At 37.1% G+C, this 24386-nt stretch overlaps 4 protein-coding genes across 7 annotated transcripts; 3 read left to right on the plus strand and 1 right to left on the minus strand.

The window, feature by feature from the left end:
* Positions 1-816: 816 nt before the first annotated feature.
* On the minus strand, positions 817-5044 carry LOC102614078 (uncharacterized). 2 transcript variants are annotated; one of them, XM_006484574.4, is made up of 3 exons: positions 3493-5044; positions 2602-2774; positions 817-2397 (listed from the first exon to the last, which is right to left on the minus strand). In XM_006484574.4, exons 1-3 carry the CDS (start codon positions 4945-4947, stop codon positions 921-923), a joined length of 3105 nt encoding a protein of 1034 aa, XP_006484637.1. In that variant the 5' UTR covers positions 4948-5044; the 3' UTR covers positions 817-920. The 2 variants fall into 2 exon arrangements, with proteins under 2 accessions (XP_006484637.1, XP_006484635.1); XM_006484572.4 differs by having other exon boundaries at positions 2602-3041.
* A 3851-nt stretch (positions 5045-8895) lies between these two features.
* On the plus strand, positions 8896-9993 carry LOC127901880 (uncharacterized). The gene is made up of 2 exons (XM_052439912.1): positions 8896-9435; positions 9541-9993. Exons 1-2 carry the CDS (start codon positions 8896-8898, stop codon positions 9991-9993), a joined length of 993 nt encoding a protein of 330 aa, XP_052295872.1.
* A 1357-nt stretch (positions 9994-11350) lies between these two features.
* Positions 11351-17050, plus strand: LOC102614952 (proteinaceous RNase P 1, chloroplastic/mitochondrial). Of its 3 annotated transcripts, none has more exons than XM_006484576.4 (8): positions 11351-11513; positions 11790-11860; positions 12103-13397; positions 14258-14347; positions 14430-14611; positions 15318-15438; positions 16698-16766; positions 16865-17050. In XM_006484576.4, exons 3-8 carry the CDS (start codon positions 12201-12203, stop codon positions 16985-16987), a joined length of 1782 nt encoding a protein of 593 aa, XP_006484639.1. In that variant the 5' UTR covers positions 11351-11513; positions 11790-11860; positions 12103-12200; the 3' UTR covers positions 16988-17050. The 3 variants fall into 3 exon arrangements, 2 of the variants coding, with proteins under 2 accessions (XP_006484639.1, XP_024956996.1); XM_025101228.2 differs by having other exon boundaries at positions 12103-13370; XR_003066410.2 differs by lacking the exon at positions 15318-15438 and having other exon boundaries at positions 16865-16892.
* A 1881-nt stretch (positions 17051-18931) lies between these two features.
* Positions 18932-24190, plus strand: LOC102615248 (uncharacterized). Its single transcript, XM_006484577.4, has 6 exons — positions 18932-19322; positions 19423-19489; positions 19775-19870; positions 21769-22285; positions 22969-23104; positions 23763-24190. Exons 1-6 carry the CDS (start codon positions 19212-19214, stop codon positions 23955-23957), a joined length of 1122 nt encoding a protein of 373 aa, XP_006484640.1. The 5' UTR covers positions 18932-19211; the 3' UTR covers positions 23958-24190.
* Positions 24191-24386: the final 196 nt, after the last annotated feature.

Consider the following 24386-nt stretch of genomic DNA (forward strand, 5'->3'; position numbering starts at 1 on the left):
AACAAGAAGATAAAGAAAGGTGAATTTGTTTTCTTCTACGGTAATTTGCTAGTCCATTTTTTGACCAAATAAATTTTAATAAAATAAGGAGTTCAGAGTTATTTCTGAGTAGATAGCATTTTTTTTTTAACGAGTGTGGTGTAAGATAAAGATAATTAATTTAAAAGGTTTGAATGAGGATTTTTTTAAAAAAATTTTTAAGTACGTATAGAATAGAAGTCAATCTATTTATTTTGTTTTCATAGATGAGTGTATGATTTTGAGTATTCTTTAGGGTACAAATAATTCCCCCTGAAATGTGATTGCAATGATGAAAATGGAACTTTTGCTTATCAATTAGTCAACAGGATAATACTAGAAGTCAACGGAGGTTAATATTTGTGGATATCATTATTTGAAACTCTTCACGAATTAGGGCCATCTAAATGCAGTTGTAGTTATTTACAAAAGTGGTTTAGTTAGGAATTTATTTTGTTTCTTTGTTTTTAGTTCAGGTTTGTTCGTGAACTAGCGAAAAAAAAACAAGTGTTGGAGAACCAGAAAAGCAATTCAACAATATTTCAGTTCCGTTCAAAAGTGATCATGAAGTTTTAAGGTCGGGATTGTCATAAACAATTAATTGACATCATATTTGCAAACTGTTTCCAACTCCGAACTATCTGCCAAAGAAAATGACAATGGTTTGAAGAACTCTCCAATACTTTGAAAAAATGGAACATGGAGCGGCTTGCAGAGTTATTTACATTATGGTTCATTCTCGGTACAAACAAAAAAAGAATTACCCACCTTCGTACCAAACAATATGGAGAAAGAAACTAGGGCAAAATGTCTGCAGTGGCAATATCAGAAGCTGATGAGGATGATGAAAAATAAAAGACTCATCTTTCTGTGCACAAAGTAATTATAAAAAGAATAAACTCCTATGCAAAAAATAATGCTTCCAAATAATCGTCAACATATGCTAAGCAAGGCCAGTGATCAGTTCTAATTCGAACTAAAGTTGAAATGTCGCATACTTCCATCCGGAAAAGGAGATGATACCTTGGTGGAAGAAATATCAATACAAGAAAGCAACCCATATTTCTTTTACTGATTTTGACTGGAATTTCTCCCTCGTCCTCATTGCCAATATATGTGAGATGCAGAGGACCCTGCTCAACATCAGTAACTGACGTACTGCAATCAAGAAAAGAATCCGAACCTACATCTTTCCAAATGACGTCCCTAATTATTCCACCATCCTTTACAATGTCAACAAGTTGTTCACCAATCACACTTACAACAAAGTGCGCTAGGTAGCGTTCTGTTGCCCTGATAACAGAGGTTGCTGGAACTTCAAGCAACTTGACTGACTGAATTCCTTTGATTGCCGCTACTCCTTTGCCTCCTTTCAAGGAAAATATTTCCCGTCCTGTATTCGAGGAGGTGCCACATGCCTCCCAAAGAGCACTGAAAAGATCTGAGTAATAACCAGGTATTTCATCTTCTGTAATATCGGGTGGTGCAATAGCCTTGAGAAACATGTCTTCTATGCCTACTGTGATACTATGAAGTTGACCATATATGATTTGACCATTTTCTGCATTTGTTTCAATGAAAACATCAACAAGACCTGGTGTTGGTTCCCGAGGTTCCAAATCAATTGTTACAAGAGCTCGAAAGCTTTCCTTATCTCTAGAACCATTTTCTACAGGAATTACACTTACTGCAAGTGTTTGATCGGAAAAGGAACCCTTTCTTGCAGGTTCACCTAGAAGAAAAGGTATGCGACATGAAGGAATAGATCCATATGGCGCTGAGGATGAAAATTTGAGCACAGTCGCATATATGGCTGGAAGGGCATCTACACCATCTATTCCGCTCATAGTGGAATCACCTCCCCATAAGCGGTTGAAAGGCTCAGATTCAAACCTCAAACTACACAATATACTAACTTTAAGCCCTGCCATATGTCTGAAGTCAGGAATACAAGAAAAATGCCTCCTTAATAATCCTAATATCTCTGAAATCTTTGAATCCATTACCTGTAAAGGTTCAAGTGGTTGATCAATTGTTTCTCTTTGAGACATTATTTGATGGTCAATACTGCCATCATGTTCCCTCTCATCAACTGGTGGTTCAGTGTCCCTGATGCTGTCTAGAAAACCAGATTTATTATCTGTGGTTGATAAAGACAAGGACCAAAATTGTTTGACAAGTAGCGGTACTGCCCGCTCAAGGTGGACATAGGATGAAATGTTCTTGAACTTCTTGATATCTTGATAGTGTCGAGGAGACTGAACATTAAAAAATGAAGTGGAATGCTGAGATGGTGGAACACCAAGCAGTTGCTCCCCAAGATTCAGTATGTCTCTGAGCTTCCCTCCTGGTACACAAATTAGCAGTCGCAAGTAGATCCTGCAGGATTTCATAATCAATGACAAGAAGCCAATTTTGTGAGATATGGTTAAAATACTCTCTGTTTACATATCCATATTCAGTGTGCCAATTTTATTATTTTAAAATAAGAGAGTGCTACTGAACGGCAACCACTGGCAAATGTCAATGAGATTACATTAAAATGATATGGAAAAAAAGGGATAAACATTCTCTTTACCATACCTTGCACAGTCACGGATCTCTAAATCAGGGAAATAAAGGCAGGTGAATGCAAGCAGCCGAGACAGTCCAATGAATAATCTAGAACTGCGGTGGTACTTCAGCATAGTTCGGCAATTACCAAGCACTCTGCTTCCCTGAGACCAAGATTTGAGACCAGTATTGGGGCCATGTTTCTGAACAAGAAAAGCCATAAACTTGGTAAGCAGCTCTAGCAATCCATGGGGAGGTATTGTATCATTTTCAGCAATTCTGTCAAAGATTGCGAAGTACGAAACTAATCTATAATCTATGGTGACTCTTGGAAGCAAATGCTCATCAATCTTTTGAAGCAAACGCTCTCCCAACCAACGATGCTTTTGACAACTTAACAACCGATCAATAAAGACAACAATGACTGGGACTAATCTCTGAAACTCCAATGTCAGGTCCACTAGCATCTCCTGAACAATTAAAGTTATATACATAAAAAAAAATTAGTGAACAGCAGCTAATAGCTCTTAAAATTAGTTTTTTAAGAGCTACAGACCAAGCAAAGACTTGAACTTTGGCTATCAAAACCATTCTAAATTGTTTGAAATCTCTAGTAGAGCTATCTTTACATGTGCTAGAAGGGAATTATACAATCAAATCTCTCTTCAAAATTGAAATTCCAACTCCAATTTGAGGAAGATGGACCCACGACCATTTATAGAATTTATAATCATTATTTAATGAAAATGGTTTAGAAAACGTGAAAACGTGAAAACAAGAATTTCTTCAGTATTATTCCACAAGACAGCGAACATATATACAGTCTGATGCTCTAAAAATATCTATATCTCTATCCAAAATACAAATTGCCAATCTTCATGAACAAAATGATGAAAAAAAAAATGGAAAATATATACATACCTGTAAAGCATGGAAGATCACAGTCTCCATGAGAATTCGTGTGGTGGAAGGATCAACGTCAAAATGAGATGATGCACCAATCAAAAACTTATGAAATGTACGGAAAGCCACTGCAGTTTCAGTGCTTGAGGGAGGCAACCACTTAAAAGCTGAAACAGATACAAGACTGTCTTCAAAAAGCTTAACCACAGACTTTCCATCCCCAACTTCCCCAATTGAATCGCCCCCTTTTTTCAACATATCAAGAAAAATGGTGCAAAACGCAAGCAAATCAAGCTTCAAGGCTTTCAAAGCAAGTGGGTCAAAGACACTAAGATAAAACCTCAAACCCAACTCAAGAATAGAATTCTTCTTTGCAACTTCTTTACTCGACATTAATTTATTCAATAAGCCTAACACCCAATGCACAGCAAGCAAACGAAAAACCAAATGATGTTGTGTTTCCTTTGAAATCAACATAAGTCTTTGAACAATCTCACACTCTTGCCCGTCAAATGAATCAAAAAGGTGCAAATACATCATCAAAACAGCATGACACAACACAGGATCATATGAATAAATCATCCCAAAAAACTGAACCTTCAACATAGATGGTTGCAACTCCAAAGCCACAGCCACTGGCAATACCAATCTCAAAAACTCCAACATACCACAAGGAGTCAAGACTTGCGTCCACTCCAACAAAAAAGCCATAGCTCGCCTCAACTCCTTAAAATTCAACCCCACCAAATTCGAACCCAAAGCCAACTGGGGCACATTAAACGGAACCAAAGGCACAGAAGTATTCAAAACAGAAACATTCAACTTCCTATCAACAATATTATAAATAACATTCGTAAGCAACAGTATATAAGACTGAGAAGCATGAGTCCTCTCGCTTTGACACAAAGTCCACAAGTGACCAGCAATATCAGAAAGCAAGCCGGGGCAATAAACTTCAAACTGTCGCAAGCACTCACAAGCTACAGCCCTAGTGTGTCTATCTAATCCGTGATTCGGCCGATTAATAATAGTTAATAACAATTCAACGACATTTTCCAAATACCTAACTTCAAATTCTTTTAACACATCAACTGATATCAAAATCGAAGTTGTTGAGATCAAGAACTGGTCTTTTAAGGCGTAAGTAATGTGGAAATTATCGACGGGAGATTGGACCACGAAACGCAGCGTTTCGATGAGGCGATCGAGGGATTTTGGATTGGTGAAAAGAGTGAGGGAGAATTCTTCGAGGAAAATGATGAGAGCGAGCCTCAAAGGGAAGTCCTTTTTCAGAAGGGAGGTGAGGGCAAGGTCTACGAGGGAAGGGGTTGGGTACTCGGAGGCCCATCTTTGGAGCCGTGCACCGCCGTGCTGGAAATCGCCAATCAGACTCTCCCAGTCTTGCCATGTGAGTGGCTTTGACGCTGCCGATGATGATGAAGATGATGATGTTGATGAAGCTCTGTCCGTCATCGTGACCGGTTAAAAAAAGAAACTAGATTCTGAAATTCGACATGGATTTTGATTTGATTGAATTGTGTGGGAAATGAACCTGTCACTACCGCTACTGCTGCCTCCTCCACTAATTACCGCTTCTTGCAGATTTATCGATATTTACAATTAACTACACAATAATTAAATATAAATTCAAATGAACCAGAATATTTTTCAAATCGATCAACTAAACCCCTCAATACTTTGACAGTTTATGGTTCATGATCTCAAAATATCTCACATTGGACCCTTGATTAATGTTGACTTAATTGAAGGGATAATAATCTTAAATAAGATTTCAAACCTCTTTCATTAGTCAATTCTATCATTTTTCATATTTTTTTTGTTGTTTATATGATGTGTTAATCTTTCAAACTAGAACTTAAAATTAGCTTTGTAGTTTATTTTGTTATTGATGGGAAATTAAGAATGATTAAAAAATGAACTAATTTATTTAATTGATTAGGTTTCCTTGAATTTTAAATAACATTAGGAACTTAGTTGTAAATCACATTTATCAAATTTTGAACTATTATGAATTTATGTATGAAGTATCCCTTTAATATATAACATTATTATAAATAAAGAGAATTTTAAAGATACATAGAAGGGTTAAATTAAGAGAATAAATAAATAATATGTTTTGATCACATAAAATAGTAGTCTATTTATAATAAAGCATCCACCGTGTATTTGATTTGTACTAGTAATTTGTGCTGTAAATTACGCAATACACTGCCGAAGAGAAGACGCACTCAATGCATCACAAAAGAAGAATATAACACAAAATAAATAAACAATTGAAAATTTTTCTTGTCTTGGTACAAGTTTGTCTCGTCTTGTCTGTATGACAAGTTTCTTCTCTGCAGAATTTAAATTTTCTAGTTAATTTACTTGCCTTTCTCTTTATTCGTCAGTGGCGATGTCTGAAGGAAACCCGGAGATCGAGATTAATAATGGTTATGCTCATATCAGTTTGGCTGAGGAGGAGGACGGGGGGCTCATTGTTGAAGGAGACGCTGGCAACGAGGGTGGTCCAGCGAGCATTGATTTTCGGTTCTGTCTGGTGGGGCAAATTTCTTACGGATAAAGTTATTAACTTCCCTGCCATGAAGAATACAATGGCTTCGATATGGAGGCCAGGGAAGGGAGTCTGCATTAAGGATTTATCCCCCTCACTTTTTCTATTTCAATTCTTCCATGAAGTGGATGTGAAAAGGGTTCTCGACTCAGGACCTTGGACATTTGATCAATATATTCTGCTTGTTAAGCGGCTGGAGGAGAAAGAACAGCCTAGGAATGTTCCACTGTACTTTACCTCGTTTTGGACCCAGGTTTATAACCTTCCAATAGGATTCATGTCTGCAAAAATTTTAAAAGACATTGGCAACTACGTAAGCACTTTTCTGGAATCCGATGAGCATAACTTAATGGGGGTTTGGCGAAACTATATGCGCATCCGAGTGACTATCGATGTTAGAAAACCTTTGAAGCGAAGGATGAAGCTAAAGAAGGCTGGCGAAGACGGGATTTGGGTGGATTTTAAATATGAACACCTCAACATCTTTTGCTTTATTTGTGGATTACTTGGCCATATTGAAAAACAGTGTCCTCAATTGTATGAATGCACTTCTAGGGAGATTGTGAAAGCCTATAGTCACTGGATGAAGGCACCAAATAGAAAAAATGCGATGAACTCCGGCGATCGGTGGCTGAGATCTATCCCACCAGAGGAAGCTGCTGAGGAAAAAAGAAGGTACGGAGACTTTGCAGTTACCATGGCAATTGACCCAATTCTTGCTGCAAATCCCAGGTATGCCATCCCTAAGAACCTCGAGGGAACGAGGACGTGGGAAGCATGGTAGTTAATAAGAAAGGTGACAGCTTAGTATCTACTAAGACTCTATCACGTGTGAAAGGAAAGCAAGTTGCGGGGGCAATAAATGCAATTGATATCAATCCGGATTTTGGGGAAGATATGGATGAAGGAATAATTGTTAATTATTGCAAAAGGAGAAGGTCACAGGCTGGATTGTGCAGCAAAACGGGCTCTGAAGGAGAGGCATCTTAGGCATCTTCCCAAGTATTGCTTTTACCTCTTGAATCAAAAAATGGACCAGTGGTGGGCCCTATAAATCAGGCCCACCGAGATCAATGAGTGTCTTAAGCTGGAACTGCCGTGGGCTGGACCAACCACAGACAATTCAAATGCTGGAGGAATGGGCCAAATGTAAGAAACTAATTTTTATTTTCCTTATTGAAACTCTTTGTAATAGAAATACTTTAGAAAGATTAAAATCGAAGTTGGGCTATGAGGGGCTGTTTGTCGTTGAGCCTTTGGGCCGTAGTGGAGGGATTGCCCTCTTTTGGAAAGCAAGCAGCAAAGTGAGATTAATAAAGTTCTCTAGGAACTTCATAGATGTGGAGGTTGAGTATCAAGAGCTTGGTAAGTGGAGGATGACGGGCTTCTATGGTTTCCCGGAATCCAGTCGTCGGCGCGATTCTTGGAACCTCCTTCGCACTTTATCTGCTGTGTCATCTCTTCCTTGGGTGTGCATTGAGGACTTTAATGACCTTTTAGCTGCAAACGAGATGCGAGGAAAGCATAAGCATCCCAATTGGAAGCTATAGGGTTTTAAACAAGCTGTGTCGGATAGAGGATTACTTGACATCGGCATGGAAGGTTATCAATTTACATGGGAGCGGTCTCGGGGGACGGATAATTGGGTAGAGGAAAGGTTGGACAGAGTTCTAGCCACTGATCTGTGGATAAGCCGGTTCAAGGAAGCTCGGGTCTGGAGTTTGGAGTCTTCTACCTCAGATCATTTACCTATTTTTATGGACCCAAAGCCTTTAGCTCATTCCCGTACGCTTAAAAGATTCCGATTTGAGAATATATGGCTGAGAGAGGCAAACTGTGCAGAGGTGGTTCGGTCCAGCTAGTCTTCCTCGCGTGGGTATCCAATTCAGCAAAAAATTTCAGAGTGTGGGACTACTTTACTTCAATGGGGAGGCCACTTAGCTCAGGATTTCAGAAACCATATTTCCGAGTGTAGGAGGCAGATGACTCTCTTGAGGGGGCGTCGTGATTCAGTTGGTCTTGAGGAGTTTTCAGAGGTCAGGAAGCGATTTAATGAGCTCCTCCACAGCCATGAGGTTTTCTGGAAGCAGAGATCAAGATTGCTTTGGCTCAAGGAAGGGGATATGAATTCTCGATTCTTTCATGCTACGGCAACTGCAAGAAAGCAAAGGAATTTTATTACGACTCTCTGCAATGCTCAAGGACACTAGTGTACCACCTCGGCTAACATCGATGGTTTGATCTCTGACTACTTCTCCAATTTATTTACTTCTGATGGTTGTCTAAACGTAGAGTCTTTAGATTGTGTCGAGATAAAAGTTTCTGCTGAGCAGAACAATTTGCTTCTCGAACCTTTTTCAACTGCTGAGGTTAAAGAGGCCCTTTTCGAAATGCACCCGGACAAATCACCAGGTCCCGACGGTATGAACCCGGCCTTTTATCAGCAATTTTGGCTTCATGTTGGTGAGGATGTGATGGAGGCATGTTTAAATTTCATTGCTACTTACTCATTTCCTGAGGGCTTAAATGACACATCTACTGTGCTGATCCCTAAGAAATCAAAACCAGAGTCTCTTTCGGACATGAGGCCTATTGCGTTATGCAATGTCCTATATAAAATTGTCGCAAAAATGCTCTCAAATCGTATGAAAACTGTTCTAGGCTCTGTAGTGTCTGAATCTCAGAGTGCTTTTATACCGGGTCGAGCCATCACCGATAATATCCTTATATCCTCTGAAATCATGCATTTTTTAAAGAGGAAACGTCAAGGAAAGGTTGGGGCAACTGCTCTTAAAATCGACATGTCGAAAGCTTATGACCGTATTGAATGAGATTTCTTAGAAGCTATGTTGCTTAGGCTGGGTTTTGATGGTAAATGGGTGACCTTGATTATGCTATGTGTTTCTACGGTTTGGTATCATGTTATTCGGGATGGGAAGGAGATTGGTCCTATTGTTCCTAGTAGAAGGCTTCGTCAAGGGGACCCTTTGTCGCTGTACTTATTCATCCTTTGTGCGGAGGGTTTATGTGCTTTAATCTGCAAGAATGAGCGTGCTGGCTTGCTCCATGGGGTTAAGGTAGCTAGAGGAGCTTCTGTTGTATCTCATTTATTTTTTGCGGATGACTGTTTTTTGTTCTTCAAGGCTACCAACAGTGAAGCTCATGTGATTAAGCGCATTCTTGGGGTGTATGGTCAGGGGTCAGGCCAGATGGTGAACTTCAGTAAATCCTCAATTTCCTTTAGTTCGAATGTTAAAGAAGATGTTAAGGAGCAGCTTTGTCATATTTTAGAGGTTAACACTACTGCTAACCATGGCACTTATCTTAGCTTACCCTCTTTTATTGGCAGGAATAAAAAGGAAGTCTTCAGTTATATTCGATATAGGGTGTGGCAGAAGCTTCACAGCTAGAGTATGAATTTTTTGTCAGGAGTTGGAAAGGAAATTCTGTTAAAAACAGTGGCTCAAGCTATTCCCAATTATGCTATGCAGGTTTATCTTTTGCCTCTAGACCTTTGCAAAGAATTAGAAACCATGATGAACTCTTTCTGGTGGGGAAGCAGACGTGAGGGGCGATGTGGTATTCGCTGGATGAAATGGAATTTACTGTGTAAACCAAAGACCACTGGAGGATTTAGCTTCAAAAACCTTCACGATTTCAATGTGGCAATGTTGGGGAAACAAGTTTGGAAGCTGTTAACGTATCTAGAATCTCTTATTGGCCAAATTTTCAAAGCTCGGTATTTCTCTCGCACATCTATTGTAGAGGTTGTCTTAGGTCATAATCCAAGTTTTGTGTGGAGATCTCTGTTGGCAGCCAAGCATATTATTGTTCGCAGTAGTAGGATCCAAGTTGGCAGTGGTCAGAACACTCTCATCGGGTCGGATCCTTGGCTTCCTGATGTAGATAATGGGTTTATTTCCACCAACTTAAATGAAAGTTAGCTTCAACTCCAGTCAGCAGTTTGATGGTCCCTGGGCAGCGTAGATGGGACTATGATGTAGTGGCAGATCTCTTTGATACTCGAGACCGAAACCTCATTTTGAAAATCCCACTGAGTTCTCAAAGAGATAAGGATGTTTGGTACTGGATGGCTGACCCCCATGGGTTGTATACTGTTCAGAGTTGTTATAGATTACTTAATAACTATGTCAACGCCCCATCTTCTGGTATTTAGAGAAAATTTTGGAGCTTGGAGGTGCCTAGTAAGGTGAAGGTTTTTCTTTGGCGAGCTCCGCAAAATGTGCTTCCCACCACCGATAATCTTATTTGGAAGAGAGTCGAGGTAATGCCTATATGTTCCCTTTGCAATCAGTAAAAAGAAACTGCTGTGCATGCTTTGGTGAACTGTGTTTTTGCTCAGACTTGTTGGCTAACTTCTTCTCTTCGTTTAATTGGACCTCAACATTCTTTTTTTAATTGGTTGGAGCTTGTTTTTTCTTGCTGTAATAAAGAGATGTGTAACCTTGTTGCCATGATATGTTGGAGGATCTGGTACTGGAGGAATGAGAAAGTTTGGAATAACAAAGTCTGTAATGTGTGTCATGTCCTCAACTCTGCTGGAAATTATTTGTTTCAATGGCAAACTGCGAGGCAGAAATCTGATGTCGATAATGCTACTTGTTTCCAAGGCTGTCATGGGGCAATTTGCTGGACACCTCCTCAGTTAGGTTGGCTTAAGTGTAATGTTGATGCCGCAACATTTTCAGCTCAAGGAAAAGTAAGTTATGGAGGGGTCATTCGCAAGTCTGATGGGCTTTTTGTGGTAGCTTGCTGTGCATTTGTCCTGGGTAGTTTTGGTGCAAGGGATGCTGAAGCGGCATTTGTCTTGTGTTGTAGTAGAAATTGACTGCATTCAGGTTTTTAAAGCTCTCACAGCAAGCTATTCTTGTCCGAATGGGTATGGTTTTATTCTTGATGATTGTCTAGCTTTAGCTAAGTCTATAGGAGATATTGAGTTCTCTTTTGTTCGAAGGTCTGCGAACACTGCCGCCCATGTTACCGCTCGGGTAGGGGGTTCTTTGTCAAGCTTTGAGGAGTGGAGTCATGTTCCACCTCCTTGGTTATTTACTTCTCTGTAATCTTTGCCTTTTAATGAAGTTTCCAGTTTGAAAAAAAAAAAAGAAGACGCACTCAATGGAAAATGTGAAGTGGGGGATAGATGTATTAATTTATAACATAAACATTTTCAATAGGAATACAGAAAGAGGGACCAATTTGGTAGAAAGAAAAAATAGTCTATATTATGAAAATTATAAAAAAATTTAGTACTCCGATGTTATTATTCCTTTCCCATTTATATTACAAATTATCTCAATGAACAATGAGCGGCAAAATCCACCGTCTCTCCTAACTGTTTATCATTGAGATTTGAAACCCTAAACCCTATCTCTTTCCTGCTTTTGGCGGATTTAAAATTTCATTCTCAATTTCTCAGTGCTCCATCAATTCTTCAGCAATGAAGGTAAAGTTGAAATTTGATTCCTCTTAAATTTATGAGGAAGTTTATTGAAAGGCGAATTGATCATTTTCAATTGATTCTGGGATATTACCCTGTATAGTGCACAGGAAATGGCGTTAGCACTTGTATTTTATTTTATTTATTTTTGCTTTCTGTTCGATATTTAAGTTCATATAAAACTTTTCATTATTTCTCTTACTTCTCAATCCTAAATTAAACTAGGCATCTCATATTTCTTTATTTGGCTTATTTTTAACGAACAACTTTCACTTATTGCAGATGCCTAGTTTCCATGAAATGATAGAACACTGTTCAATGTTCCATTACCGCAAAATGTGACATCAGGATATGTAAGTTGACAGTACATTGTCAAATTAAACTTCTTATTTCTCGTGAATATATACGTAATTTCTCAAATGGAATAGTACATTGTTTTGACAGTATATACTCATCACACATATTTAGCTAGTACTTTCTGCATCATAAGGCAACAGGTCGCTACTTTTCAATTTTTTCTAGATGAATATGCAAATAAATAGAACTATAATGGCCTTTAGTATTATATTTATGGTTCTTATTGCTCATATTGTAGATGAAGCAACTCATTCTGCAAATGGTTTGCTCTGAATTACAACTTTGAATTTTCCTCATAAGAAAGCAACTGAGAGGGAGAATCAATAGTTGAGGCAAATGCTGCGTGGAAACTTTCTCACTCCTTCACTCATCAGAACCTCCCCTTTCTTGACATTCCTCTCCAAAATCTCATTGCCATTAATGCATCAAAGTAATTGCCACACCTACCGTCCACTTCTTTGCTGGCATATGCACTCCTTCACTAAACCCATCACTGATATTAAGCAAAATCGCTTCTCTGCGGACTTAACAACTGGTTTATGCACCCTTGCTTTCTCTAAGAAATCAACTGTTAATGAATCCTCAGCCCCAAATACAGGCACTATGTCAAATAAATCAAAGAAGAAAGCACGCCGAGAATCTCCTGAGGGAGTGCTTAGACATAAGCTTGATATGTGTTCCAAGCGTGGCGATGTTTTTGAAGCCCTACGCTTATATGATGATGCACGAAGTAATGGCATCACGCTCAGCCAACACCACTATAATGTATTGCTCTATGTATGTTCTTGTAAATGTGGTTCCGAATCAAGTGAAAATGGGGATAGAGAAAATGACTTGAATCTGGGTCTTAAAAGGGGTTTTGAAATTTTTCAGCAGATGATTACTGATAAAGTTGATCCGAATGAGGCTACATTTACGAGCGTGGCTAGGCTGGCTGTTGCCAAGGAGGACCCAGAAATGGCTTTTGATTTAGTGAAGCAAATGAAGAGTTTCGGCATTCCACCTAAGCTAAGATCGTATGGACCAGCTTTGTTTGGTTTCTGTAAGTTGGGTAATACAGATAAAGCTTATGAAGTTGATGCACACATGGGTGAATCAGGGGTGGTGCCTGAAGAGCCTGAGCTTTCTGCTCTTTTAAAACTCAGTGTTGATGCAAAGAAGGTTGACAAGGTGTATGAGATATTGCATCGGTTGCGGACCTTGGTGAGGCAAGTTTCAGAATCGACTTTTAAAATTATTGAAGATTGGTTTGACTCTGTGGATGCTGCAGAAATTGGGGTGCTAAATTGGGATGTAAGCAAAGTAAGGGAAGGAATTGTTAGAGGTGGAGGTGGGTGGCATGGGCAAGGGTGGTTGGGGAGTGGGAAATGGAGGGTAGAGAGGACTCAGATAGATGAGAATGGTGTTTGCTGTTCTTGCAATGAGAGGCTTGTTTGTATTGATATTGATCCAAGAGAAACTGAAAACTTTGCTAGCTCATTATCCAACTTGGCTTGCCAAAGAGAGGTTAGATCTGATTTCAATAAGTTCCAGGTACAACGTTAACTTCCTTGCTTCTTTTTCTTTTTCTTTTTTTCTTTCTTTCTTTAGGGCACAAGTAATGAAGTTCTTTATGATGGTGATGGATTTCAGTTACTGCTTATTTCGCATTCTTCTAATAGCATAACTTCTTTGTGGGACTGGGAAAAACCATATTTTTGTATATTAGTAATTGGAGTTTTAAAACTTCTTTCTTTTCTTTTTTTGGCCGCCCCCTTCAAAACCTAATTCGCATTCAAAGTATGGAGAAGTAGAGGTTCAATTTTGGGAATTAGTCTTCAATTTAGATTCATCAAATTCAAAGTTTGAGAAGTTATTGAAGAATTTAGTGATTTTTTTTGTTTTTTTGGGGCTTGAATGCTTGCCGAATACCAATAGTTTGATTGATAATAATATAATATGCAATAAGTTGAGTTCCAAAATCTGGGATTTTGACGTGATTTGACTTGTGTAAGCTATATGGTCTCATTTGATCATACATATATGCAATACATATAATTGGAGTGCTATAATGGTAGTTGATGGCCAATACTTGCAAGGAGCTGATTTCAAACATCTAGGAATTTGACTTGGTTAGATTTGACCTGTGTATTCATTTAACTATTTAATTATGATAAGTGGGTCTTATTTGATCAAACTTCTAAAGTTAATGTTATTTTTGTGCTCTGATAACTAGAATGATTTTTCTATTTTGCTTTATAAACAGATTGATTTGGCTAGTATTTTGTTTTTAGTTTCTTAGAATATTGTTACTAAGTCAATGGTCAATTTGCTGATTCTGTATGCTTCTGGAAAATGATATATATAATGACTTTGGTGAACTCCTGACTCGCTAAGAAGATGAACTTGTGCAGGAGTGGCTAGGTCGGCATGGTCCATTTGATGCTGTCATAGATGGTGCAAATGTAGGTCTTGTCAATCAACATAATTTTAGCTTTTACCAGGTAAAGAAGATGTTGAGGATTATTAGCCAAAGTTTTAATGTATTTAAACCATTTTATTAAGATGGGGTTCTTTTGGTTGTAGCTCAATACTGTTGTAAACCGATTACGACAAATGAGTCCATCGAAGAGAATGCCACTGGTTATTTTACATAAAGGTCGTGTCAGTGGGGGTCCTGCTCAGATCCCTAAAAACAAGAAGTTGTTGGACATATGGAGGGATGGCGGTGCTCTATACACGACACCACCTGGTTCTAATGATGATTGGTAAGTCCCGTTTGGAGTTACTTTGTGAAGCAATATGTGTGTGTATATGTAGTTAGTGCCTCCGGCATTGGAAGAAGTTGCCAAAAGACAAACATATGTTGAACTTCTTTTGTTAAAAATTTTTGCAGTCAGTGGATTGAAATCAATCATTTTTTAATGTTTTTGTAACTTATAGTTCTTGAATTCTTGGTCCAGATAATGGAAAAGTGGGGACATCCATGTTTATATATCTACATATAGATGCATTAATTGATTACCAGTGTATGGTTAACTAGTTGGTTCAATTTGGAGTTTGCATCTCGTTCACACTAGGCTAGAAGGGGTTTAGTTTACATTTTTGTAATATTTGAAAATAAAAAATCTTAACTGAAATCATTAGTTTGGATGTGGTTCTGTTATTAGCCACTTTGTGATTAGTGACACCAAATTAGGCTTTTTTTGTTTTTGTTTTTTTTCCTGTTATGCTTAATTTATTTTAGTTAACTATGATAGCTGTCCCCAAGGTGGACCAATTGCTTTCCTGTGATAAAGAATTAGGAGACTGGAGTTTCTGTGCTGGTTAATTGTGGATAAACACCATAATTTATCCCATTAGTTCATGTTTCTATTCTTATGGAATTTATATGACCTCAATTCCAGCTATTTACTGTATAATGATGACATGCATAGTTATTTGCCAGAAGTTTGTTCACATCTTTATTTGCAGGTACTGGTTATACGCCGCTGTTAATTGTAAGTCTTTATTGGTGACAAATGATGAGATGAGAGACCACTTGTTTCAGTTGCTAGGCACTTCATTTTTCCCAAGATGGAAGGAAAAACATCAAGTATAGTTCATTTCTTGAACAGCATATTGTGATTTATTGATATTTTATGATCTTTGAGGTGCCAGCATTCCCCTTTTGCATATATTATTGTCATGCATTGGGCATGAGTAGCCTCCTTGTTGATGCTTATAGATGGGAGAGTTCAAGATGCTTGAACTTGGTAGCTTCTAGTTACAAGCCTTAACCTTGAGTCTTCATCATTATTTCAATCCCACGTATCTTGTCTATAAGCACTTCATGTAGCCTTATGCACATGGGTTAACATCGACGGTTTTGCTTTAATATTAAAGAAAGATTATCAATAAAGATATGTTGTGTTCAATCACTGAAGAATCTTTTAAGATATGCTGTTTTAAATTTTGATGAAAATCATAATAAAAATATTGTACAATGCTTAGTTATGTAAAATGATGAAGGCACAGTATTTACTAGATAAAAAAATTTTTCATGTATTTTAACAATTATCTGGCATAGTAAATATCACAAAATTTGTCTATCAAACCTCTCCTGTTTCTCTTCAAATAATAGGGAAATCTGTTTGGGTTTACATTTATTATTTTGTTTGCTGCTTTAGGAAGAGAGGTTTTTAAGAGGATGCTCAAGACATGGAGATAATTTTTTCATTTTTGTCCCCTTTTCTTCCATAAGATTATTCAGTTGGCACGATGATCAACCCTCTAAATAGTTTTTAGATATGAATTGGTTAAGTGTTGTCATTTGGGTAATCATAATTGTACAAAGGGAGATCCTAAATTGGTTTCTTATAGCCTTTTTTATAAAATTAAAATGCTTGAAGATTTTTAACTTGATTAAGAATAAGAAATACTTAAATTACAATTAATGGGATATTGGGGAAAATTAGATTGTGTCTATTGATAAGTGAATGATGCTACTGACAATGTGTCATCTTCAAGGCTTACCATTTTGGGCGCTCGAATTTGGAAAAAAGAAAATTTTCAATTAAATTTTGAATCTATTGTTTCTGTGCTGATTTTGGTAGTAGAGTTTTATTTTTTGTCTTGCACAGCTACTCGTTTGTGGGATTTACATTAATAGTTGATCCTTTTCTGGTTATGTTCTCCAATATGGTTTCTTTGAAGTTCTTCTAGTGAGCAAAATTTCAGATTTATTTGTTCTTACTGTATAGCAGACTACTTTATCACTTGTGTCACTTATAGATACTTATAGATGATATCAGATGTTGCACTGATTTGGAAAAAGCAATGATGGAATTTGTCTTTTTCGTCAACAATTTGCAGATTCGATTGTCAGTCTCAAGAGATGGACTTAACCTGCTCATGCCGCCTCCTTATTCAATTGTCATTCAGGTGAGATGATCAATCAACATACCTTTCCGGTGTTGGAAGTTAATTAAGTTATGGAGTTATTGACAGACATGAATTCGTGTTGGGTTATACAAATGCAGGAATCAGAAAATGGTAGTTGGCACGTGCCAGTGATCACAGGTGATGATCTTGAGGCTCCAAGGCAGTGGTTGTGTGCAACCAGAGCCAGGGTTAAATCATTGCATTCTTTGTTCTCAAATTAATGTGCTAATTCTTAACCAAAAGTTGACGAGTTCTTAAATGAAAATCAATTTTGTATTCGTACATTTATTTTCTTTCAACTCTTCAGAAATTGGTTGAAGCGTGCACTGTTGAACGGGAAATGTCAGAGATCATCTGTTCTCCTTCTCAATGCACTTGAAACTAAGGATCCACATAAAATTCTGCCGAAATTGTGTGCGATTGAGAATTGAAATGAAAAATATATACATGGAGTAATCTAATAGACGACGATATTCAATTGTGACACGTTAAGTGGTGCCGTCTAATTAATTTAGAGTCTCAAGATTATTTATAGACAGGGTTATAAAATTTTATCACTTGTCTTAACACTAGAAAATCTTCTATAACCTCACGAGTGGCGTTACTCATGGTGGGGCGAGTGACTACAAAATTATGTCACGTGATTACTTGCTCGCTGTGGCAAGATGCGTCACAAGAACTGAAATACAAATGAAAAGGGTTAATTTCGCCCTGCCTCCAAAATTTTTCAACATTTTTCGCCTGCACCCAATTGTTTCAACTTCTTTCACCCAAACCGTCAGTTTGGCTGTCATTTTAATGGTTTCCGTCTGAATATTATCTTATTTGAATTTAAACTTGTTAAATTACCGAAAGACCAAATCACCCTTCAATTTAACTACTGGTACTAAGTCATTTTTTGTAATTCTCAATTACTAAAAAATTATCTCCATTAAGAAATTACTGAAATATTATTTTATAAAAGCAGAAAAATATTAAAAATTTTAATTTTTTTTTTCTTGAAAGGTTATTCATACGAATTATATCTGAGCTTAAATCTTGTCTAATAATCTCAAGAACAGGAGCACGATTTTAATTCCCACAAATTCTTAGAATTTTCCACCAAAGCATGATGCTGAAACACTAGGCAGGTTATACCGAAATCTCTTTCCATATTGTCGATGACAAAGCTACTACCATGATCTCCATTGTCTAATGAAAACAGCACCAACATGACCGCACCAACTCTCCATAAACCCTCGTCAATTTTCACACCACCGCAAACTCACCTCATTCCCCACTCTAAACCCAAAAGCCAAAACTCTTGCTGCGTAAACCCCAACCATCACCCAAATCAAACAAATGGCACTCAAAAAGAAGCAAGGCGGAAAAAAAAAAATGAAAGCCATGAATAGAGAAAAGTGAAAAGAAGAAAATGAAAAATGTTATTTAGTTAGTAAATGGGTTTCAAATTGGATGCTTTTTTAGAGACATTTGGGATTTCTCAAAATTGTTCGAGGATTTACGCGATCTAGGAAGTATAAGAAATGAAGAAAAAATGAAGCAGAATAGACAACAAGAAAATAAAATTCACTACTTTTAGTGTTATAAACATATATTGTCACCCAGTGCACTGAAGCACCAACTATATATACAATTATAGTTTGAGCAAAATGTAAAACTTATTATGGAATTCACTAAGTAAATGGAAGCACCATTTGTGATTAATGGACTCACCACTTTGAAAGTGAATTCACTACTTTGAGTTTTATAAACATATATTGTCACCCGCTGCACTGAGGCACCAATTATATATACAGTTATAGTTTGAGCAAAATGTAGAACTCGAAAAATGAGCTTATCTTTATCTATTGATCTTCTTTAAAAAACTCGCAAAATATTGTAATAACATAAATAAATCTTTGTTACAAATTTTCTTATCTAATTCTAAAGGATTTGCTTCCAAATTTACAGCACACTATTCTTTCAAATTTATAACAGGATTATTAATTTTTACAACTGAATTTCTCATTTTACCCTTTAAGCGTTAAAGATAACAGCCAAACTGACGCTTTTGGGTGTGCGGCTAAAGAAGTTGAAACAATTGGATGCGCTGCGGAAAATGTTGAAAGATTTGGGGGCAGGACAGAATTAACCCAAATGAAAAAACAACAAATCAATTGCGTCTACTTGTAGAAGCAAGTAATACACAAGTCACAAAACAAACTTCACTTCACTACCAAAGACTGTTCAGAAGCTCAACTAACCAACTCAGGCCAGTTTCTAGTTTCAACGTTAATTAGATTTGAGAGCGAGCGAGGTGCTATATACCACCTACGTGAAATCGTTTCACGTGAATAGTAGCAAGTATAAAGCAGCATATTTCATTTGTGCCTGCCGTATGTTCGACGAAATTACATAAATTGTCTTCTGAGGCATAGGCTTCACGCTGACTTTGACACTAGCATGATGTTAGAAGACAATTTGTTTGCAAGCCATGCCATTGCTGGCGTAGGATCGGTGGCTTTAGCCTCGTCCCTCACTTACCCTCTCGACACAATCAAAGTCCTTAAGCAGGTAAAATCAAAAGCTTCTTCTACTTGTTTGTTTATCATCATGAAGTGATTTGCAACGTTTTTAATTCTATGATCGGTTTATTTTGTTGTAAAAAAAACAGGTGGGTTCGGGTTCCAACAAACAATTAAGCTCACTTCAGGTTCTCAATAGACTCGGTTCTCTTTCAGGTAAATGTTTTGCATTGCCCTTTTTGTCTATTACTGCTTTGTGGGCAACGATTAATTTTTGTTATATCTTGAACTATTGCGTTAAGTTTCTTATTTTCAGGGAAAGAAATCCAAAATGTAAACATGAATAGACTACAGGGTGCTAGAATACTTCTCAGTGTGTAGCAATCGCTTCAGTTTGGTGTAGATATATCATCTTAATTTCCTGGTTATTCCTTATTTCTGATATTTTGTGTAAATGATTAGTGATATCTTCTTGTTTGATAAAAAAAAAAAAAAAAAAAGGCTTGTATAGTGGCTTGGGATGGTCGACTTTGGGAAGATCTTTCGGTATGGGAGCCCGATTTGGAGTCTATGAAATTCTGAGTGCCTTCTATAAAGGTATTGATTTCACTCCATTTCTTTCATTATTATTATTATTATTATTATTATTTAATTGTGGTTAGAATTTTCTTGTTTTAGCTTGAATGCCTATATGATTGGTAATTAGGGATGGCAATGGGGAGGGGAGGGGAGGGGACCAATCTCCCCGTACCCATCCCCAACATTTTGCGTATGCCCCCGTCCCCTCCCCATCCCCGTCAAAATTATTTAAGAGAATCCCCATCCCCTCCCCGAATAATAACAGGGGATCCCCGAGGGTCCTCGATCCCCGAATAACTAATACATTTTTTTTTTCGATTTTGAGTTAATCATATTAAAATAAAAAATTCAAATAAAAGTAAAATTCGAAATATATCTTACATTAGTATCCATTACAAAAGTCACATACATTAAATTAGTAAGTAACGCAGCATGCAAGGGATACAAACTATCATGAACAAATTAATAGCCTAATACAAAATTGTTACAAATAAAATCAAATTTAGATTCAAAATTAACTTTTCAATGGTGGCGTGGGCATTTTATAAATGTGGACTATTCCCTTTACAGCACAATAGTTAAGTCGAAGCAAATCAAGAGCAAATATTATATTAGATTAGATATTAAAATTGTAATTTGTTGTGGGCAATTATAACATCTAAAAATAAATAAAAAATAGATTTAAGTTTAAAATATTTAATGAATATTCAAATTAAAACAAAAGTTTTGGGCTAATAGAATCTGTTTGGTCTTTTTAATGTCCTAAATAAAAATTTAGGACTTTAATTAGTTAATTAGGCCTAAAAGTTTAATAATATAAATATTTTGATATTTTTTTTATTTTTACCAGTAGTTATAATTTTATAATTCAATTTTTATTATTTATTTACTAGTAATTTTAAAAAATAAAAATTAAATTAAAAATTAAAATGGGGAAATGGGTAGGGGATGAGGATTCCACCTCATCCCCGTCCCCTCCCTGAATAAGAAATTGGGTAAAAAAAAATTCTCGTCCCTTCCCCGAATAAGAAATTGGGTATGAAATTATCCTCATACCCTCCCCAAATGGGGAAAATCCCCGAGGGTACCGGTCCCCGTGGGGATTTTTGCCATCCCTATCGGTAATATTTGCATAGACTCCATTTATCTTCGTTGTTAAAGATTGACAATGCCTAGAGGCTTATAAATTTCATTCTATAGTTTGTCGTTGGGGGAGCTGTCATTTTTCTCATTACGGTGAAGAAGATCGTGTTTGCTTTAGAAGATTCTCATGTCTCCTTTTAAGATATAGGCTTTATTGATTCCTTAATGAGACTTGGAGACCTCTTTTAAACTTCAAACTTCTGGATGAAAGGACTTTTTTGGCTCTTTACATTAGGGCATAAAACCCTATTGAGGTTGAAAGGTATTTTGGAATAGTAGACTATTTACTGCACTCCAAATATTTTTTAAAGAAAAATTAAAACTTTAATAGAACGCTTGCCAAGTTTGATTTAACTCTTGTAAGTACATTGAAGTTTGGTGAGGTGAGTATGAATTATCATAAAGCGTGTTAATTGAACAATGACCTCTTTTATCGCAACTGCAAGTAGAAGAAATATAAATCAGGGATTTTTTAGGTTACTGTGTACTGCTGTTATAGTTGCATTCCTAAGAGTTCATTTGAGATAAGTTCTGGATCCCCGAAAGTAAATTTGACTGAACTTCCTACTTTCATGATTACTGAATGTCTTGTTTGTGGCTAGCAACGTAGTGGCTTACTGACTAGTAGCGTGTATTAGGAAATTTGTTAATGTAATTCAAGTTAATTCTCATGAATTGTGGAATATAGTAGTCTTACTGAATTGAATTTTGCTCAATAATGCTGTACAGCTTTCAATCCATTTATATGGTGGTTACAATTGCTTGTGTGTCAGATGGTCGGGAAGACAATTATGTGTATGTCTCTGAGGCCCTAATGGCTGGAATGGTAGCTGGTGCTGCAGAAGCCCTTATAAGCTCTCCATTTGAACTTATGAAAGTGAGGGCGCAGGTCTCCTCAGCCATTCGAGTTCAAAACTCTACATCTGTTGCAGAAAATGTAACTGTCGCACCTGTCATTAGAAGACTACTTCATGGGTATACTCCTGATCTGAAGGCATTGAGCCACTCCTCTGGTCTTTTGTCTATATTGACCAACAAATATCCAGATTTGATGGGTGCCTTACAAGAGTACCCTTGGATGATGTCTGGGTCTGGAAGACCACCATTAGTAAGCAGCGTCAGGAGGCCATCTGATATTGTCTCCTTGGAAGGATGGGGTGCATTGTGGAGAGGTCTGCGGTCTGGAGTTGTTCGAGATTCTGTTTTTGGTGGCATATTCTTTTCAAGCTGGCAATTCCTACACCGAGCGATGCTTGATTGGAAAGCCGTTGGGATGGATCCTGAACCCAGGTATAAGATATATCCTTCGATTGTATAAAGATTTTCCAGTAGCAGTATGCTTCCTGTCATGTTTTTGTTTCTTATTTTGGGCATGCTTATTTCTTATATTATCATGATACATTTCAAAAAAAAGAAAGAAGTTGGTTCGGTAAATATTTGGGAATTTCATTCACCAAATGTGTGGATTTGGAATTTTTATGCCTTTCTTACCCCTGTCTTTGTCTGCATCTTGCATTATTTACTTTGTTTAGTGTTCAAGGTGAAATGGATCTATAGAATGCTTTCTTTCCATTATTTAAACTTCTGGCAGTATCAAGAATGTTGATTTAAGTGTCATTTTATAGGTTTTAGGAATTTCTGCTAGTATTCGAGAATTGAGATTATGCCACTACAAACATGCATTGTATTGCTTGCTGAATGTCTATTTCTTCTTCTTCTCGTTTTCTTCTCCTTCTTCTCCTCCCAAGCTTCTCCCAGGAGGATTTCATGTTTGAATTTACCGTTTGTCTTATTAGCTACAATAGTACTAGCTGGCTGTTGCCTTGTCGGGAAGTTCTAAATGAGCTTTCATATTAGATGAATTAACCTATTTTCTGTCATTATTTGATGCTTTAAATAATGTTTAATAGCTTTTAGACGTCAATTAATTCTTGTATCTGTGTTAATCTCCAAGTTTCCTTGCGTTCTTTTAGATCTGATGAAGAAATTGGTCCCCTGCCTCCTTTATATGTGAGTCTTGCTGCTGGATTTTCCGGTGCAGTTGCTGCCGCAGCATCTCATTGCTTTGACACTGCCAAAAATCGATCACAATCTATTGTGCTTCCAAAGGTATGTTATTTGCTACGGGCAGAGTTTGTTTTGTCCTTGTGTGAATATTTAATGACCTCATTGCATTAATGCTGTGAAATTAGTTTGGAAGCAATAATTTAATGTGTGAACCATACTGAGGTGAAGATTTTGTGTAACCATTTTGAGGCACTTCTGTGAGATGGTCCTAGGTCAGGATGGCTTTTCTACCTAGTGGTAAAGCTTTTTCTGCTGATCCTCGCATATATTACAAAATTTAACCACAAATCTTAGAGCTCAGTGGTTTTAGTAATGAGTTGATTTTAGGTAAATATGATGATGAACTGTGTTTCCTAGGTGGACTAAAAAGTTTTGGTTAGCCCATCTCGTGTTGTATATGTAGCATCAACTGTTAGATGATTCAGATACCAAACTGTTGCAGTGTTGCACGCATCATGCCAAAAATAAACTTGTATTTGAATGAATGATTCTCTTTGGTGATTGATCTTTCCATTTTCCTACTCTTATCTTATTTCATGCACTGGTCTTTTTGTATATAGTTTAGGTATTTATTCTGTTCTTTTGATCTCAATGCTTAAACACCAACATCATATGAGAGTAGTCCGTTGCTATGGTTCTCTTGAATCATTTTGCTTCTATTTACATTGCATACTATTGTAATCCTATTGTCTGATTGCAGTATGTGTCAATGGAGAGGAAGCTTCTGAAATGGAATCGACCAGGGAAAAGGTTTGAAAGAGCTACAGGGATCCACCCTGCAGATCGGAATCTCTTGTTCCGTGGCTTTTGGTTGCGGATGGCTCGCAGTGGGTTTGCATCATTTATGATTGTAGGAAGTTATTACTTAGCTGTTGATTATCTTGTTTCAAGATGAATAATTAGGCAGAGATTTGCCACTGGCTATTAATTTGCATTCTATTCAGTTTTTGCCCAATAGGAGTTTCATTTCAAATAGCAAATCACTGTTTAAGAATCCCTCTCTGTCCTGTTCCAGAGTAAAAATTAAGCGGCAAAAAAAAAAACATTACTTGAATTGCACGGTATTATCATGTGTTTGTTATTTAAGCACGGCAAGTGGAAATAAACTTTTTTTTTTCTAAGTAGACAGATATTCTGAAAGCAAGCGGATGAATTACTATCATACATATCTTCTTTGTCGTGTCTCGTAAAAGCAACGAGTTGGACTCAAGTCGCCTGATACGCGGACAGAATTTACGCTTTTCAAATGGCAATTTTGTTTCCTCAATCCAACAAGGAACATAGCCTGGAGTTTTCTTTTGGCCTTTTTGTGGTCTACAAAACG

This window comes from Citrus sinensis, chromosome 4 (assembly GCF_022201045.2).
Source record: "Citrus sinensis cultivar Valencia sweet orange chromosome 4, DVS_A1.0, whole genome shotgun sequence".
NCBI lineage: Eukaryota > Viridiplantae > Streptophyta > Magnoliopsida > Sapindales > Rutaceae > Citrus > Citrus sinensis.